The sequence below is a fragment of the Carcharhinus amblyrhynchos genome, chromosome 17 (assembly GCF_965287045.1).
Source record: "Carcharhinus amblyrhynchos chromosome 17, sCarAmb.v2.hapA, whole genome shotgun sequence".
Taxonomy (NCBI): domain Eukaryota; kingdom Metazoa; phylum Chordata; class Chondrichthyes; order Carcharhiniformes; family Carcharhinidae; genus Carcharhinus; species Carcharhinus amblyrhynchos.
In genome coordinates this window covers 35,522,785-35,541,902 of record NC_137340.1, presented here as the reverse complement: position 1 = coordinate 35,541,902, position 19,118 = coordinate 35,522,785, and the positions used below count along the sequence as shown (strand labels likewise).

The following is a 19,118-nucleotide window of genomic DNA, read 5'->3' as shown; positions in this document are numbered from 1 at the left end:
ACCCTCACTACTCTTCCCAGGAACGTAACCACTTGTATACAAAATTTCATACGCAAGATACACAAGGCTTTGGACAACATTGCTTATGCAGCTTGTCCGTTTCTGATATTTTCATCATCATAGAACCCTACAGTGCAGAAAGAGGCCCTTCGGCCCATTGAGACTGCACTGAACACAATCCCATCCAAACCCTACCCCCATATCCCTACATATTATACCCACTAATCCCTCTAACCAACACATCCCTGGACACTAAGGGGCAATTTCTTAGCATAGCCAATCAGCCCAACCTGCACGTTTGCACTGTGGGAGGAAACCCACACAGACACAAGGAGAACATGCAAACTCCACAGACAGTGACCCTAGCCAGGAATCGAACCCAGGACTCTGGAGCTGTGAAACAGCAGTGCTAATCACTGTACTACTGAGCCACCCAGAAATTAGAAATAACTTTCTATTTAATATTTCAGAATTTAGTAACACTAGTTATGATTGTTATGCTGCTGTTTGCAATTCAGGAGCTGGGGATTATTAAAAAAAAATCAGCACTCACCAGTATTTGATCTGTTATCAAATCACATTGAGTGATCAAATAATCTATTTTAGGACTGACAAATTTGTGTTGAAGATCACAGATTGATGAGCCATATCTCCATTTTCTCATTCCTACTTAGAGCAATTTTAAAATTGCACCCAAGTTCTTCACAACTTTACTTGCCGTGGAGCTTTGGTAACCTTTGGGCCGTTCTTTTCTCACTGAACTTCAAAGAAAGGCATATTTTTGTACCTTAATAATATCCAGAGTTATAGTGAGAACCAAACTTGCTCATGCAGAAAATGCCAAAACATTTTTTTTCTATAACATTTAATTCTCTATTTATCCCTTTCAGGAATAAAGCAATATTTTGTTTAAAGCACAATGAAGGGTAATACAATAAAAGGTAATCAGCCTAAAAGGACAACCGTTTCTCTCCACAGATGCTGCCTGACCTGCTGAGTATTTCAGCATTTTGTTTTTCAGAAGGCATTGGGTCAGAATTTTAAAACAATCTGGTAAAGACCATTTTCTTTTAGATACCAACTACAGACTGACTTTATTTTCAGCACGTTTGATTATCTTTTGCAACAATCCTTTACAACAAAGACACAAGATTCAGAGATAACACAAAACACAGATGAGCATCTGTATGTTCCTTATTCAATTCTTTCTGAACCCCAGTAATGAGTCAAAACAAAACAATTTATCAAAGCAGAGCAACAAAAACTATTAGTTGTTCCTTCTACAAAATAATACAGTCCATTTATCCATCAGCTTTGTTATTACACATTTGTTCTGTATTTTTACTCATGAGTACTGCAAGTTGTTGCTTGATTTCTTCTAACTGCAACCAAAAACACAATTGCTGCATCAGAATATTAAAATAATTATTGAGACCTGTTACAAACTATTTCATAGTATTATAATAACATTTAACAAAACAAGCTGCTCACTTACTGCAGCTTGAACCTTCATTTAAGGAAAAAATCCACTTAGACAAATAAAATTTTGTCATGAATTCATACATCACCTTAGACACAAATAAAAACAAATTTATACTTGTATGTGGAAGTTGAGCAAATGAAAAGTGTTGAATTTGTTCGTAGAAAAATAAAAGCCAAGTGTTTCTTCAGAAGGAAATCCTCAAAATGCAGCTAATGAAACAACAAAACTTACTCCAACTTTGACATCAAAGAAAGGGTTTAATAAAGAAACCTTGAGGCCTTGCCCTGGACCACTCCAAGCTTTCCACAACTCTACATAGTTCCTTATTTATAGTGAATCAGTTGGTCAGCTGACCCTCATCTTGTTCCCATTGGTCACATTACATCCAATACAAACTTGTCACTAGTTACATTCTAACACAGTGGACTTCAAAAGGTTAACAGGTAAAAACAGCAGATGTACAATTCACTTACATTAAAGCTAGATCCCAAGATTAAGGCATCATAATAATAGAAGCCTCCTTTGAACAACATATGTTCTCCCAAAGATTGTTATATGTGGCATAGCTTCATCAGGAAATTACCGATTAGTGTTTGCTCTCTCTGAAGAGTTAACATAGTTGTCTCATTCTTCTGAGTTTATCTTATCTGCTCGGCTTGAAAACGAGCAACTTCACTTCATCACCATCCCATCTTCTACCCCCATAACACTGCCCCAATCAACTTTCCAACGTCCCCATCTCATCCATGATGTTAAGCACATAATTAATAGTTGTTAAAAAGCACATCACTGGAAGGTAAACAATTTGATTTCTACATTAAGGGGAACACAACATTCCAAGAAATCACAGACTAGTAGGAAAAATAATTGAATCCCTCCTCAAATCAAGAAGACAAGTACCTAGAAATAAGAAATGCAACAATGAATATCAGCATGGGTTTCAAAGAAAAAATATTGCCTGATTAATCTTTCTGATCTTTTTATAAAGAGGTGAAGAGAATAGTAATAGACAAATGAATAAGGTCAGAGAACCAGGGACAAATGACAGAATGGATCTTCAAGATGGAAAGGAAAGGATAGGATATATTGGCCTTGGAGGGAGTACAGAGAATGTTCACCAGGCTGATACCAGAGATGAGGGGGTTAGCTTATGAGGAGAGATTGAGTAGATTGAGCCTGTAATCGTTGGAGTTTAGAAGGCTGAGGGGTGATCTTATAGAGACATACAAGATAATGAAGGGGCTAGATAGGGTAGAGGTAGAGAGATTCTTTCCACTTAGAAAGGGAACCAGAACTAGAGGGCACAGCCTCAAAATAAGGGGTGGGGGGGCAGTTTAGAACAGAGTTGAGAAGGAACTACTCCTCTCAGAATGGTGAATCTGTGGAATTCTTTGCCCATTGAAGTGGTGGAGGGTACCTCATTGACTGTTTAAGTCACGGGCAGATAGATTTCTGATCGATAAGGGAATTAAGGGTTACGGGGAGCAGGCGAGTAAGTGAAACTGATCCACTTCAGATCAGCCATGATCTTATTGAATGGCGGGGCAGGCTGGAAGGGCTAGATGGCCTACTCCTGCTCCTATTTCTTATATTCTGATGTAAAGCAGGGAGTGGGAGTAAAGGATAGTTATTCAGAATGATAGTGTTGAGAAATGGTGTGGCACATGAATCACTGATAGGAGCACTTGATGTAACATAGAACATAGAACACTACAGCACAAACAGGCCCTTCGGCCCACGAGTTGCGCCGATCACATCAACACCTACCAATCCATAGACCTATCTATAACCCCCAATCCCACTAAATCCCATATACTCATCCAGACGTCTTTTAAAAGACCCCAGCGAGTTCACCTCCACCACCACTGACGGCAGCCGATTCCATTCACTCACCACCCTCGGAGTGAAAAACTTACCCCTAACATCACTTCTGTACTTGCCTCCCCGCACCTCAAATCTGTGACAATTTACATTTTTTTCCACAAGCATCTTAACTGTCCTCAGGAAGGTGGTGATGAGCTCCTGAACTGCTGCAGCCCATGTTATGTAAATACATGAACAGTGATGTTAGGAAGAGAATTTCAGAATTGTGATATGATGACAACCAAGGAACAGAAATGTAGTTCCAAGTTAGAATAGTGTGTATTGCTCAGAAGGAAACTCTTTCAGATAATAAAATTGTGGGTTTGGAGATGGTGGTATTGTGGATTTGCAAGGTGTATTTGTAAATCAGAGTTGCTGCAGTGCATCTTGGAGAAGGTACACACTGCTGCCACTGTGCATTGGTGGTAGACGGAAGTTGAAATTGGTGGCTGGGGTGCCAATCAAGCAGACTGTTTGTTCTGGATAGTTTCAAGCTCCTCAAGTGTTGTCGGACCTGTATTCATCTAGGCAAGTAGGGAGTGTTCCATCACGTTCCTGAGTGTTCACTCAGAGGGTGGAGAGGCTTTGGGGAGTCAGTTGTTGATTTGCTTGCTGCAGGTTCCAAGCTTCTGATTTACTTTTGTAGCCACAGTGTTAATACGGTTGGTTCAGTTAAGTTTCTGGTCAATGGTACTGATTCCAGGGATGTTGATGGTGGGGAATTCAGCAATGCTAATGCCATTAATTCTCAAGGGAAGATGGATAACTTCTCTTGTTCGATACGGTCATTGCCTGGCACTGTTTGGCATGTGAGATATTTGCAACTTAATAGCCCAAGGCTGAATTTGTCCGACTCTTGCTTCAGACGGACACAGATTGCTTCAGTATCTGAGGAGTTGCGATTGGTGAACATCATGCCATCATTCGGGAACATTCCCACTCTGACCTTATACGGAAGGAAGATCGTTGATGAAGCAGTTCAAGACGGTTGGGCCTAGGACACCTGCATTGATGTTCTTGTAGGAGATGACAGACCTCTACAAACACAACCATCATCCTTTACGCCAGGTATGCCTCCAAAAGTGGAGATTCTTCACTCCTTTGTCAATTCTCTGGCTTCAGTTTTGCTGTGGCACTTTGATCAAATATTGTCTTGATGTCAAGGGCAGTCACTCACCTCATCTCAAGTTCTGCTGTTTTAGAGAACACAGGAACAGGCCCTTCAGACCTCCAAGACTGTGCCGCTCATGATGCCTGCCTAAACTAAAATCATATGATTTACAGAGTCCGTATCCTTCCATCCCCATCCTGTTCATGTCATTTGTCTAGCTGCCCGTTAAATGCCATCAATGTTTGGACAATGCATTAACATTCTGAACTTTGGGATCAAAAAACTCAATTTTTAAATCTGCACTTGACAAAATTAGGAGGACTGCAACAATTACAGGAGGACACTAAAACTAGTGAAATGGGCAAATAAAGTTTAACACAGCTAAATGTGAGATAGTACATTTCAGTACGAAGAATAGGGAGGTCGCATTACTTGGAAGTATAGGTGAGGTACAAAGGGACCCTGGAATACAAGTACAGGAATCCCTAAAAGTTACACCACAGGTTAGCTAGGTGATAAAAGCAAACCAAGCATTTGGCTTTATTTCTTGAGAAATAGAATTGAAAGTAGGGAAATTATACTCAACCTTTCTCAAACCTTGGCTAGACCATACATATACTGTATGTAGATCTGGTTGCCATGTTATGAAAAAGATAGAGGCACTGGAAAGGTTGCACTGAAAATTAATAAGATATCAGAAATGAACAAAATATATAATTAAAGAATTTACAGCTGGGTCTTTTCTGTTGAAAAAGGGCTGAGGGATGGTCTAACAAATATTTAAAAATTATGAAAGGTTTCATTAAGAATGGATAGAGATAAAATGTTTCCTCTTGTGAAGAAGAGCACAACTGGACACAATCAAAATAAGGTAGTCACCAAAAAATCTGATTGGGTTAAAAAGTTTATTTTGAATTCCCTAGAAGTGGTGATATTGTGGAGCTCAATACTATAAGGAGTGGCCAAAGTAAATGGTACTGACACATTCAAGGGGAAGCCAGTGAAGCACAAGGGAGAAAGGAACAGAGATGTGCAACATTCAGATGAGGAAAGATAAGGAAAATTGAATAGAGCACACCAACGCAATAGGTTATTTTGGTCAAATGATGCGTTTGAGTCGTATATCCTGTGTTGTACATGCTGTATAATACTATATGCTCAATTACCTCTTTCAGCACCTTAGTCAGAACTACATTCGTTCACTGGCAGTGATCAATTTATCCTCATCAAGTAACTATCAGATCCACTGCCTAAACCATATTGGGAATGATCTCTTCTTCACTTAGTCTTATATTGACCCAGCCCTGTTTACAAACTGAATATCACAATCCTCACTTTCCTTCACAATCTTGATGGCCACTTCAATCTTAAAGTCACAACCACAAAATGGCCATCTTGGATCATTTCTCATTTTTCAGCATGCATTACTTAACTCAGCTTTCTAGATTTTCTATCTCCTACTAGAAACAAAATGAGCACAACACCCCAATTTCCAATTTGTTGGAACTCTGTAAAATTCAAATAAGGCTTGAAATGTTGATGTAGTTATGGGTTGTGTTCACGACTGCGCAAAACTGATATAATACAAAATAAAATTTTGTCCTTCATTGCTGGAGGCATGGAGTTTAAAAAAGTGAGGTTATGTTGCAGCTGTATAAGTTGATGAAGCCACATCTGGAGTACTGTGTATAGTTTTGGTTTCCTTACTCGAGAAAGAATATACTGGCACTGGAGGGGGTACAAAGGAGATTCTGTAGTTGAGAGGGTTGGCTTATGAGGAGACTGAGTGTACTGAGGCAATACTCATTGGAATTCAAAAGAATGAGGGGAGATCTTACAGAAACAAAAATTATGGAGAATAGATAAGATAGAAGCAGGGAAGTTGATTCCACTAGCAGGTAAAACTAGAACTAGGGGACATGGCCTCAAAATAAGGGAGAGCAGGTTTAGGACTGAGTTAAGGAGAAACTTCTTCGTCCAAAAGGGTTGTGTATCTGTGGAATTCCCTGCCTAGTGAAGCTGTTGAGGCTACCTCTGATTTTTTTTAAGGTCAGGATAAATTTTTGAATAGTAAAGGAATTTAGGGTTTTGGTAAGTGGGTGGGTAAGTGGAGCGGAGTCCATGAAAAGGTCAGCCATGATCTTATTGAATAGCGGAGCAGGCTCGAGGGGCCAGATAGCCTACTCCTAGTTCTTATACAGTACTGCACAATTTACAATCATTAATCTGGCCTGAGTGAATTCCAATTTCAAACTGCCATACAATAAAAACAGCTTGAAAACAGGCAAAATTTGGGATAGGAAAAATTGTCAATACATCACAGTATACAAAATGTGATTGGAACATAAACTTACAGCTTTTTGAAGATCTTTGCAACAACAGCTTCTGTGATCTTGAACAGGAAGAAACAGATGAAAAGTAAAATGTCAATTAAACAGATTTCTTCCGGTAAATTCAGATTACTTGTTTCCAAATAATACAGCTCAACATGAATTAGAAGCTCACTGTGAACATCATAGATGGAAAAGACATGTATAAGAACATAAGAACATAAGAAATAGGAGCAGGAGTAGGCCATCTAGCCCTTCGAGCCTGCCCCGCCATTCAATAAGATCATGGCTGATCTGTCGTGGCTCAGTTCCACTTTCCCGCCCTCTCCCCATAACCCTTAATCCCCTCTCTTATCAAGAACCCATCAACCCGCTTCTTAAAAATATTTAGCGAGGCAGCCTCCACCACTTCAACGGGCAGAGAATTCCAGAGATTCACCACCCTTTGAGTGAAGAAGTTCCTCCTCAACTCCGTTCTAAACCGCCTCCCCCTTATCTTGAGGCTGTGCCCCCTAGTCCTACTGTCTTTTTTGAGCGGGAAGAGTCTCTCCACCTCTATCCTATCCATCCCATTCATCATCTTATACGTCTCAATGAGATCTCCCCTCATTCTTCTAAACTCTAACGAGTACAAGCCTAGTTTATTCAGCCTCTCCTCATAGCTCAATCCCCTCAACTCCGGTATCAGCCTAGTAAACCTCCTCTGCACTCCCTCCAGGGCCAAAATATCCTTGCGCAGGTGCGGCGCCCAAAACTGCACACAGTACTCCAGCTGCGGCCTCACCAATGCCCTATACAGCTGCAGCAAGACCTCCCTACTTTTATATTCAATCCCCCTCGCTATGAAGGCCAGCATCCCATTCGCCTTCCTGACCACCTGCTGCACCTGCAAGCTGGGTTTTTGCGACTCATGCACAAGGACCCCGAGGTCCCTCTGCACCGTCGCCTGCTGCAGTTTTTCGCCACGTAAGTAATAGTCCTTCCTACCATTCTTCCTACCAAAGTGGACCACCTCACACTTGCCAACATTAAATTCCATTTGCCATTTCCTGGCCCATTCGCCCAGCCTATCTAGATCCTTCTGCAGACTCTCCACACCCTCCGCACAATTTGCCTTTCCCCCAATCTTGGTGTCATCAGCAAATTTCGACACCCTGCACTCGGTTCCCTCCTCCAGATCATCTATATAAATGGTAAATAGCTGAATTATCTAAATCCAGAACCATAGTATACCATTTAGACTCATGTACCAAAGATGTATATTCAGTTCTCATAAATGTGAATAATTACCTTCTTCAGTTATTCTCTGATCTGGGTATTTAGCCAAACCTTCCATTACCAATTTATCAGATATTTTAATAGCAGCACCTTCAAAATGTCCGATCAAATCGACAGTGTACATATTTCCGTCGAAAGCTTCGATTGTGGCCAAAACATTTTTATCAAGCAGCAGAGTTTTGAGTAAATTGCTGGCTGCAGGAGTCCACATATTACATTTTGGTTCTACATCTAATGAAACATGTAAATAATGATTACACAATGGAAATAACTCACATTTAGTTAATTTTATCACAGCTGCAAATTATAAACCTCCCCAAAACACCCCCAGTTCTTTATTTACAAGTTATGAAGACAGTATGAAAGAGTTTAGCAGTAAGTTTAATGCAGAGACATGTGAAGTGATTCATTTTGGCAGCAACAAGGAAAGGGAATATGAAATAGGTGTACACAATTGTAGAGGGGGTGCAGGACAGAAGGACTTAGGAATTAGTGCGCACAAATGATTGAAGGTGTCATGGCAGGTTGAAAAAGCAGTGACCGAAATATATTGAATACTGAACTTTCTCAATAGGCACAGAGTAAAAAAAAAGCAAGGCAGTAAGCTAAATCTGAATGATACTGATTTAGTCTCAAGTGCAGTGTTCATCCACTTCTAGGTACCACATTAGTTAGGTTGTGAAGGCACTGGAGAATGTACAGTAAAGATTCTTAGGAACGGTTCCGGAGATGTACAACTTAAGTTGCGTATTAGATCAGAGAAGCTGGGGCTGTTCTCCTTGGAGGAGAGAAAATTGAGGGGAAAGTCATGTTTGGGACTGGAGAGTGTAGACATAGAGGAACTTTTCTCATTGGTAGAGGAATCCAGAATAAGAGAACATTCATTTAAGGTAACAGATTATAAATCAAAGAAACAAAAAAGATTGAAGGGTAAATAATATTTAAGTACCGACTGTGATGATTCGATCAGCTACAATGACAAACAGCAGTGATTCAATAGATAATCAATGAAAACATTGTCTGACTAAAGTTTGGTACATACAGCAAAATCATATAACATCAATACCAAATCCCATAATTGAAGCCCAGCTTGGAAGGTGAAACATACATCTGAAGACCACATGAATGCTCCCTCCTACAGCCTTTGCACATCTTTCTCCCTCAGTTCATGTATCTCTCACCCTCCTCCAATGCCCTCTCAGAACCCATAGTATCCAAATAATATTTCTTGGCCTCAGTGCAGTTCATCCTCACAACAGCAACAGAGCAGTGAGATCCAAATAACTAAGTGGTAGAGAAAAGGTAAAAGAGGTGGAGCAGGAGCCACAACAGCAGCAAACTGAATGCATAAAAAGAGACTGCTGGTCCCGAGTCACCTGCAGCAGTACGTTATGAATTCCTATAGGCTCCTGCCAAAAACAGAGAAGTGGAAAACCCCTACCTAAGAAACAGGCTAGGAATTTTTTTCTGGTCAAGGCCACAGCACAACACAAGAAGCTACAGTCTAACATCTCATCCATTAACCTTTTATGGTGCCAAGCCCATACTTGTTAAGTTAGCATTAAGCTCTGCAGGTAAAGAGTTTAAAATTAAATTTGCAACCCCATGTTAAAGGGCATTAATTTGACATGTAATTTGTGGTCTATTATTTATGTAGACAAGCAAATTGTGCCTGTCTCCTGCAGGAATCTCCTCCTTGCATTCCAGATGAACAACTCAGTAGGCAAGAATTCTTTCTCAGAATTGAGGGTTCTTCTGCTCAATGGCTTGATGCTCAATGTTGAAAATCACATTCCATAATAGGTGAAGAGAAATCTCATTCTAAAATATTTAAATGCATAGACAAACTAAACCCAGAATAGTACTTTAAATTGAGACAACAAAATAGCTCAGAATACATACATTTAAATTAAAAACTAAAATTAAATACATCTCCCCCCAAAAGAACAGCAAAGTTTGGAAGACAGTCTCGTTGAGTCAAAAGCATGAGGATTGTTTGAAATGCAATTTATTGCTAAGTAAGTTTTAGGGTTCAGGAGCATGCAAAGTTTTCTTTGCGTTACTTTCCTTGTGACTGTAACTTATAAAAAGATTTCCCTTTTTGACGAATGTGTTGAATTTTTCACCATTGCTCAAACCAAAGAAAGCTAGCTTCTGTTCTTCCAAATTGATATACATGGCTTTTGGATACTTGATAAAGTTGAACCAATGGTTTTCAAGTTTTCCTAAGACAGAAGGTCTGCAAGTATCAAATGGTCATTATCCTGAAGACTGATTTTTTTTTTAAAAGATCTGCACAAGTTAATGGGACTAAAAGTTGATAATCCCTGGACCTGCTAGTCCACATCCCAGAATGTGGGAAGAGGTAACTGCAAAGATAGCAGATTCATTTTTGGTCACCTTGCAAATTCTACTGTCTCAGGAATGTCTCCTGCAGATTGGAAGGTGGCAAATGTAACCCTACTATTTAATGGGAAGAAAGAAAATTGGGAACTACAGACCTGCCAGCCTGACATTACTTGTACAGAAGATGCTAGAATCTTCAATAAAGGATATGGTAACAGAAGACTTTGAAAATAATGGTAGGACTGAGCAGTGTCAAAATGGATTTCTGAAAGGGAAATCATATTCAACAAATGTATTGGGTATCTTTGTAATGATGCAACTAAGAATATATAAATGGAAACTGTTAATGTGGTTGATTTGGATTTTCAGAAGTGGTTAGTAAGAAAATTAGAGAGCATGGATTAGAGGAAATATATTGACACTGATCTAAATTGGTTAACAGACGGAAAACAGAGGGAAGTAGTGGGTCATTTTCAGAATGGCAAGCTGTAATGAGTGGGGTACCACATGGGTCTGTGTTTGGGCCCCAGTTGTCCACAATCTATGTCAATGATTTGAATGTGTGGATTCAAAATAATGAGAGAGTGTGCAGCAAAGGTCCAAACTAATCACTGGAATGGAGGGATTGTCTGGTGAGGGAAGGTTAAACAGATTGGGCCTTTATTCTCTGGAACCAAGAATAAGAGGTGATCTCATCCATAAATAAAAGATTCTCACAGGGATTGATAGAGTAGATACAGGAAGGATGTTTCCACTGTCTGGTCTAGAACCACGAGGTAAAGTCCCATTCATTTTAGGACTGATGAGAAAGAATTTCTTCATTTAGATCTTGGTGAATCTTTGGAATTCTCTGCTCCAGACAGCTGTAGAAGCTTAGTCACAGATCGATAGATTTTTACATATTAGAAACAACAAGGGATACGGGGGTAGTGCAGGAAATTGGTGTTGAAATAGGACATCAGCCATACTCCAATTGAAAGATGGAGTAAGCTCGAAGGGCTGAATGGCCTACAACTACTCCTATTTCTTTTATGTTCATGTTGCAACTTGCAAAAATCCATTGACTTGTTTTCCTTTTGAACAGATTCAAGAAAAGCATTAGTACATGGTAACAGAAATTAACTAGAAAAATTAAAAGATTTAGACAAAATCCTTGAGATGCCACTTGTGAATTGGACAGAAATCATATTATCTCTGACTTCTTGGGGCTCTATCTTACAACCTTATTGGTTAAACTATTAGCAACTAACTACATCTGGACAGTTATACTTCAGACCAACAAAAACAAAGATACTGTACATTGTTAGGCACATGGACTCAATACTCATTTGCAATCTGTGCATGTCAACTTGGATCCTTTCAGTGCCTGTTAGTAAATTAGTAAAATGCAAAGCAGACGCACAAGATATTCAAATTGCGTGTGTACATGCGGTGTTTTCTACAAAATTTGCAAACGTGGCTAAAGTGATACCAACTGCAATGAAAGGCTAGTAACAATTTTTTTTATTGGACAACACCAAGTTTTACTTCATTACTTAACTGCTTGCATGATACACAACTCGTATCAGAGATTTGCCTTGATGCAGAGATGTGAAATATTTTAAATATAAAAGATAAATGAAAGTCAAAGAAATGCTAATTTATTAAATAAACCAAGGAAATATTTTGCAATCCAATATATAAAAATCATTACCTGAAAGTGCAAACTTTCCAACTTGAAATGGAGGATCCAAAAGTTCTGACGTAATACACTTAACTTGGTCAAGCGGTACAGTTTCTACAATTCCATTATCTGCACAAATTACTCTCACTGAAAGGTCACAACAATTCAGTACAATTGCACGATGCCAGGTGTTATCACCTAAAACACAGATGTTAATACTATAGAAATACATACATCTTGTACTTAAAATGTTATATTTAGAGGTATGTAGTTTTTTTTATTTTTAGTATTTATTGTTCTTAAAATACTTTTTTCAACCTTCCAAACTTAAATTCATTAGTGACAAAACAGACTGAAGTGTCAACACCTCAATTTAGTCATATCGTGGCCTGCATTTAGTTTCTGGCTGTAGACTGAATATCCCTGATGGAGCGAAAGATTATTGGAACTATTTCCTGATATAACCTCAAATTGCCTATTCTGACATTTCTTGAAGTACACTGCTCAGAAATAGACAATACTTCAGATGCAACCTAACCAGGGAAGGAAGTCAGTGGAAATAGTTCACAATAGACATACAGGTTGGAACTTTCCAGCTGTACACGCCGGCAGGATCTTCCAGTCCTGTCAACAGCGCATCCCTGCCATGAGTTTCCCAGCATTGAAGGGTATATTCAATGGGAAGACCCAGCAACAATTATGGGACCAAGATCCAACCGCCAGCCAACAGTGGGTCATCTCGTGGTGGCTTGCACAGAAAATCCTACCCATAATTCATTTAACAATAGAACCTAAAGGGTAGCAGTTACAGAGGTTATCAGCCTTGAAGACTGGTGCAAACCAAGTCCCCACAGGAGTCTGTTTGGGACTCATACTATTTCCATAAACAATATGGAGCTCAATCACAAGCCCAACAGCTAAAAATACAGGTAATACAAAGCTAAAGAAGGTCCTCCGCTCCAAAACCAAACAGGATAACTTACAGGAGGTGACAAAGATGCTTGTGTAGTGACAGAGCGACAAATGAAACTTAGTATAGAGAAATGCAAAATGCTTCACAAAGCCTACGAATAAGATATTTCTTAAAAATGGAAAGAAAATAAAGTACATGGGACATACAAATCTTGGGGCCCTGACTGACAATAAGTTGAAGCTGTTGCAGCAATACTCAGGAATAGAAGAGCCAGATCAGGTCAAGCCTGATCCACCATTCAATTTGACTGGGTCATCTTCCTCATGCCATTCCCCTGTATTAACCCCTTGATGTCATTAGCATACAGAAAACTATTAATTTCTGTCTGGATCATGCTCAAAGGATTGTGCTTCCACAGCCCTCTGGGGCAGGGATTCCAATGATTCATTCTTGGAGTCAAGAAATTTCTCCTCATCTCATTCTCAAGTGGCCTGCCTCATATTCAAGATTGTGTCCCTTGGTTTAGACACCAGCCACAGAAAACATCCTATCCACATCTACCCTGTAAAGTTACAATGAGATCAACTTTCATTCTTCAAAACCAAAGTGGGTACTTCCTTGGCAGAGATGAAATCAATGTTGGGATGTATTCAAAGATCAATACTGAGCCAAAATGGAGAGGTAAATCTGCCACTTGAAAAGGTCGTGTGTGCAATTTTGGTAATCTCAAGGGATATTGCAACTATTGAAAGGATAAGGAAGGGAGCAACCAGAACGATTGGGAAAATGGAAGGACTATATTATAAAAATGTGATTGTAGAAATTGGGTCTTGGGCCTGATCTCATGTAAAAAAAAATTAAGTTTGAGAGCTGATATGATTGCCTGTTTTAGAATGACAAGTTATTTTATCTTGCTGAAAAAAGAACCATTTGGAAAACAAAACTGTGGAAACAGGGAGTAAGTAGCTAGTCTACAGAATAGGCTCCTTGAATATTGAAGAGGTTTTCTCCAGAAAATAGTCCAGAAATATTGATTTGGAGATGATTTTGGGCTTCAGTTCTCAAAGCTTTCCATCATGACTTTTTTTTTGCTTCTCATGTGAATCTATTGTAGATTCTATTGTGTCATGGGACTACCAGGATGAAGGACAAAATAGATGCGCCCTAGTCTTTTTTCCCTTTGTCCAGCAGCTGTATATTCCCATGGAACTTCCCCTAATCCTGTTGACTCTGATCTCTACAATGCTCCTTCGTTTGCTCCAGAACTGGAGCTGTGCCTTTGGCTACCAAAGTATATGGAACCCACATCCTAACTCTGACTTCTTTTTATTTCATCAAAAAACCCTCTTTTGAACCCAACCTCTCTCACCAGGCTTTTGATGGGTCTTGCTAATCACTTCCCTTTGGCTCAGCATCCATGGTCTTGAAATAAGTTGCTGCTGCTATCTTTAACGCTAATTGACCTGAACATGAAACGTTGGCCTGGCAGCACATTTTCAATTGTATGGGAAGGCTATATAGTATATTACAAGAAATCACAGGTACATGTACTTGTTCGAGAACTTTGTTTGCTGCTACCATAATTTTCTGAAACCTGCTTTTTCATATTTGCAGTCTGGAAAAACGTAATTGAATGGGAAGGAAAGACTGGGCAGAATACAAAATGGGCTACCAATTTTGCATCTCTGATCTGTGCTACTGGTCAATATATATTTTGTCTCTTATAGTATTCTGTGTATTGCAAGCATGGTTATATCAATGATCTATAAAGCAGCACAAATACAGAATGCAAAAACATGTGGAATATGGTACTTGAAACATTCAGCAGATCAGGCAAAATCTGGGGAGTGCGTGTACGGAACAGCAAGCAATTTTCATCAGCATGGTTGTAGTCCTGAAAGTTGCTTTTGATAGGAGAAAAAAAATTATTCACTCTTTTCTGCTCCCAAAAATCTCATTAATCTTCCAAGTAAAATACAATTAATGAAACTATGCACTAATTGCTGACATTGGGTTCTGAATCCTAAGCTTTAGCCTCTTGCTGAAAAATTTTCAATTCACAAATAGCAATAAAGTTCTGATTCCCATGCTAAAACACAAAGCAGGTGTACAATTTTAACACTTCAGGAGAAATGCTGACAAATGACATTTAACCTTAGCTACATCAACTATAACCATTATTTTACAGAAGCGCCACATCTGTTTCCCATATGTAGTTACTGTACAATAATGTAATAAATGTAGAGAATGCTTGCATCTGCAAGAAGAAATCAAAATGTTGTGAGCTGATTTTCATTCCCAGAGTTTAAAACCCAGATGTACCTACCAGCAACAGGACCCCTAAGGGCACTTTGGAGGAGGTAGCAAATGAAAAGGCTGTCTGAGAATACTGTCCTATTATGAATGACAAACAGGCTACACAGATGGGAGAGCCAACTGGAATGTTCAACGTTCTGTGTAGCTGGCAGTCCCACAGAGTTGGAAATTGCCAATATAGATTGGAGAAAAAGGAACCTCAAGATGGAATTTTCTGAAGACTTTCAGAAGTTTCAAAGTAAGGAGTGGTCACAGCTGCCTGGTTGTCATCGTGGAGGAGAAATCCCTTCATAAGATGGCCTGTAGCTATAACTGTGGCTCTCATTCATTTGCGGGACACGGGCATCGCTGGCTGGTCAGCATTTATTGCCCATCTCTTGTTGTCCACAGGCAGTTGAGAATCGACCACATTGCTATGGTTCTGGAGTCACATGTAAGCCAGACCGGACAAGGACGGTAGATTTCCTTCCCTAAAGGACATTAGTGAACCAGATGGGTTTTTCTGACAAATCGACAATAGTTTCATGGTCATCAGTAGAATCTTAATTCCAGATATTATTAATTGAATTCAAATTCCGCCATCTACCACGGCAGGATTCGAACTCGGGTCACTAGAACATAGCTGAGTTTCTGGATTAATAGTCAAGCAACATTACCACGATGCCATCACTTTCCCATATTACCAGCTGGTACTACAGCTTGAAGTCTTTGGTGTAATATTTCTGAGTTTCATGTCATATGCAAATTCTGCCCTGTATACTCAGGTCCAGGTCATTAACATTTACAAAAAAGAGCAATACTCCAAATACCTAATTCTTGGGGAGCAGCATTGTATACTTCCCTGGAGTCTGAAAAACAGCTGTTCACCTGCACTCTTTGCTTTTTGATCCTTGCTCAATTTTGTACCAAACTGTTTCAGTCCCATAAATTCTCATATGACTAACAAGTCTGTTATGTTTCACCAATATTTATACTTCAACTACTAGCACCAAAATAGGTCATTTGGTCATTATCAAACTGCTGCTTATGGGACCCAGCAGTGCACAATTTGACTGCTGCATTTTCCTGCATTTGAACAATGACTATACCTCAAATATATTTAATGTGATATTCCAAAGTGCATGACAACCTGGGTTATGGAAGGCGTAATGCACATTCATTCTTTTAAAAAGACTAACAATCTTCCTGCTTCAAAGCGAAAACTGTATTCTGCTGAGAAAGAGACGTGGGATGGGTGGAAAAAACAGCAAATAGAAGAGTCAGTATAGGCAGGATAGACTTTTCATGTTGCACAATTCTGAGAGAGAACCAAAAAAAAATCAGGAGTAGCGGCAATCAATTAAGGCCCAAAGTGGCCAATTAGAAGTCTGCTTACATAGGGATTGAGAAGAGCAGAGAAAATTAGATACTTTCAAAATGTAAATGAAATGTTGAAAAATGAAATCCTAGAAGTAAACTCACCTAAAATAGGAAGGCATGATTTGACAGCAAGGCATTACTTGAGCACGAACACCCAAAGTCTGCTCAGTGCTGACAGGTTTCCTCCTGATGCTCCAGTTTCCTCCCACAGTCCAAAGATGTGCGGGTTAGGTTGATTGGCCATGCTAAGATGCGTAGGTTAGAGGGATTAGCGGATGAATATGGGGGTGGGGCCTGGGTGGAACTGTGGTCAGCGCAGACTCAATGGGCCAAATGGCCTCTTTCTGCATTGTAGGGTTTCTATGATTCTAGGTGACTGGTGTAACAGTGAACTGGGATGTAGTAGGACATGTGGATACTAACGTAATGAGTTAAATAATAAAAGACCGTTTAAATGTTAGGTGAAAGAGGCACAGGAATGACAATATTGCCACTAAATGGAAGCGGAGTGGAACCACAATATTCATTAGAAACATGACCAGGGTGAATGTGGCTGAAGGGGAGATAGGGATAATGAGGAACGGAGACCAATTCCTCCGTTAACGGGTTTGATTTGATTTATTATTGACACTTCTATTGGTAGAGTGTAAAGTACTGCTTCTTGCGCACTAATACAGAAAGCATATCATACAGAGAGAAGGAAAGGAGAGGCTGCAGAATGTAGCGTTACAGTCATAGGTAGAGTGAAGCGACAGATCAGCTTAGTGTGAAGTAGGTCCATTCAAAAGTCTGATAGTAGCAGGGAAGGCAATTCAAATAAATAAATTACACTTCAAGTGGGTTGAAAAATCAGTTCTCCCCTTCTTTACCTTCTATAAAGACAATGGACCTATGCATTTGTAACAAATCACCAAAGTGATTTCAGTTTTTTAGAAGTTGTTTTTGAGTTGGTTGGTACGTGACCTCAGTCTTTTGTATCTTTTTCCTGATGGAAGGTGTGGAAGACAATATGTTCAGGGTGTGTGGGGTCCTTAATTATGTTGACTGTTTTGCCAAGGCAGCAGGATGTAGAGACAGTGTCAATGGATGGGAGGTTGACTTGCATAATGGACTGGGCTTTGTTCATGACCCTTTGTAGTTTCTTGCGGTCTTGAACAGAGTAGAAGCCATACCAAGCTGTAATACAACCAGAAAGAATGCTTTTTACGATGCATCTGTAAAAGTTGATGACAGTCGTAGCAGGCATGCCAAATTTCCTTTGTCTCTTGAGAAAGTAGAGCATTGGTGGACTTTCTTAATTATAGGTGTCAGAATGGAGGGACTAGGGCAGGTTGTTGGTGATCTGAACAACTAAAAATTTGAAGCATTCAACTATTTCTACTCCGTCTCCATGACAGAATCAGGGGCATGTTCTCCACTATGCTTTGCGAAGTAGATGACTATCCCCTTCATTGTGTTGACATTGTGAGAGAGATTATTGTCATTACACCAGTTCACCAGGTTTTCTCTTTCCTGTACTCTGTTACACCATTGTTTGAGATCCAACCCACTACGGTGGTGTCATCAGCATACTTGATAATTGAGTCAGAGGGGAATTTGGCTACGTTCATAGTTAAATGGTCTTTCTTTTAATTGAGCGAGATGTCTATCTCCATTCACTGTTATACCACCACCTTGTGGTGAAATGTTACATTTGACAAAAGATTCAACTTCACATCAAATTATAAAAATGGAAAAGCTGAAAAAAGCAAAATCAAGCGAACAACAGAAAAAAACAACTTCAATCTCTGATTGAAACTTAAGGGTAGTAAAGGTGTTGGTGACCTGAATAGACATTTCAGGATGTGGTAGGGGCACATTGTATCAAAAATTTCAAGGACAGTTGAAGCAAAACAACTGGTGGGAAAAAAAAAGAGATACCGGAAGTATTGTAGTACATGACATTTCCCAGATGTTGGGACATGTCCATTGGGTTACTTCCCTCATTTTATATCCACTCTCTTGATTGGCTCAAATAAAAAAAATGGATTTAAAAACAAAATCTGTGATTGAACTTGTTTCTGCCAAGAACTGCAACCACCAACTGACCATCAGAGATTAGAGGGGCCAAAGACAAAGAAAGTCTGAAATTTTGTGACAAGAAATTACATAATGATTGTCTATACTGTTTCTCGGCCAGTTCAAATAAATAAATTAGACTTCAAGTGGCCAAAACATCAGTTCTTCCCTTGTTTACCTATCAAGACCTACGCATTTGTAACAAATCACCGAAGTGACTTCAGTTTTTCAGCATCCAATGCAGTTAATGCCTACAGTAACTGCATTGAAGTTTATATTAACAACATTACTTTGCTGGATTATGTACTTGCTGATAAAGCAAAGGACTACAGCAGTGTTTTACAAATTGTTTTCTAACGTGGCCTCATTTTAACTCGACTGCTTTTCCGCAACAATTA

At 39.4% G+C, this 19,118-nt stretch overlaps 1 protein-coding gene across 1 annotated transcript in view; it reads right to left on the bottom strand.

The window, feature by feature from the left end:
- Window positions 1-937: 937 nt before the first annotated feature.
- tdrd1 (tudor domain containing 1) overlaps window positions 938-19,118 on the bottom strand; it is an 82,791-nt gene continuing 64,610 nt past the window's right edge. Inside the window, exons 17-20 of the mRNA XM_080205297.1 lie at window positions 12,105-12,272; window positions 8,078-8,296; window positions 6,812-6,849; window positions 938-1,382 (exon numbers count right to left, since the gene is read on the bottom strand). Coding sequence (XP_080061423.1) covers window positions 1,302-1,382; window positions 6,812-6,849; window positions 8,078-8,296; window positions 12,105-12,272 — 506 coding nt within the window. The 3' untranslated portion in view covers window positions 938-1,301. The remainder of the gene's footprint in view (window positions 1,383-6,811; window positions 6,850-8,077; window positions 8,297-12,104; window positions 12,273-19,118) is intronic.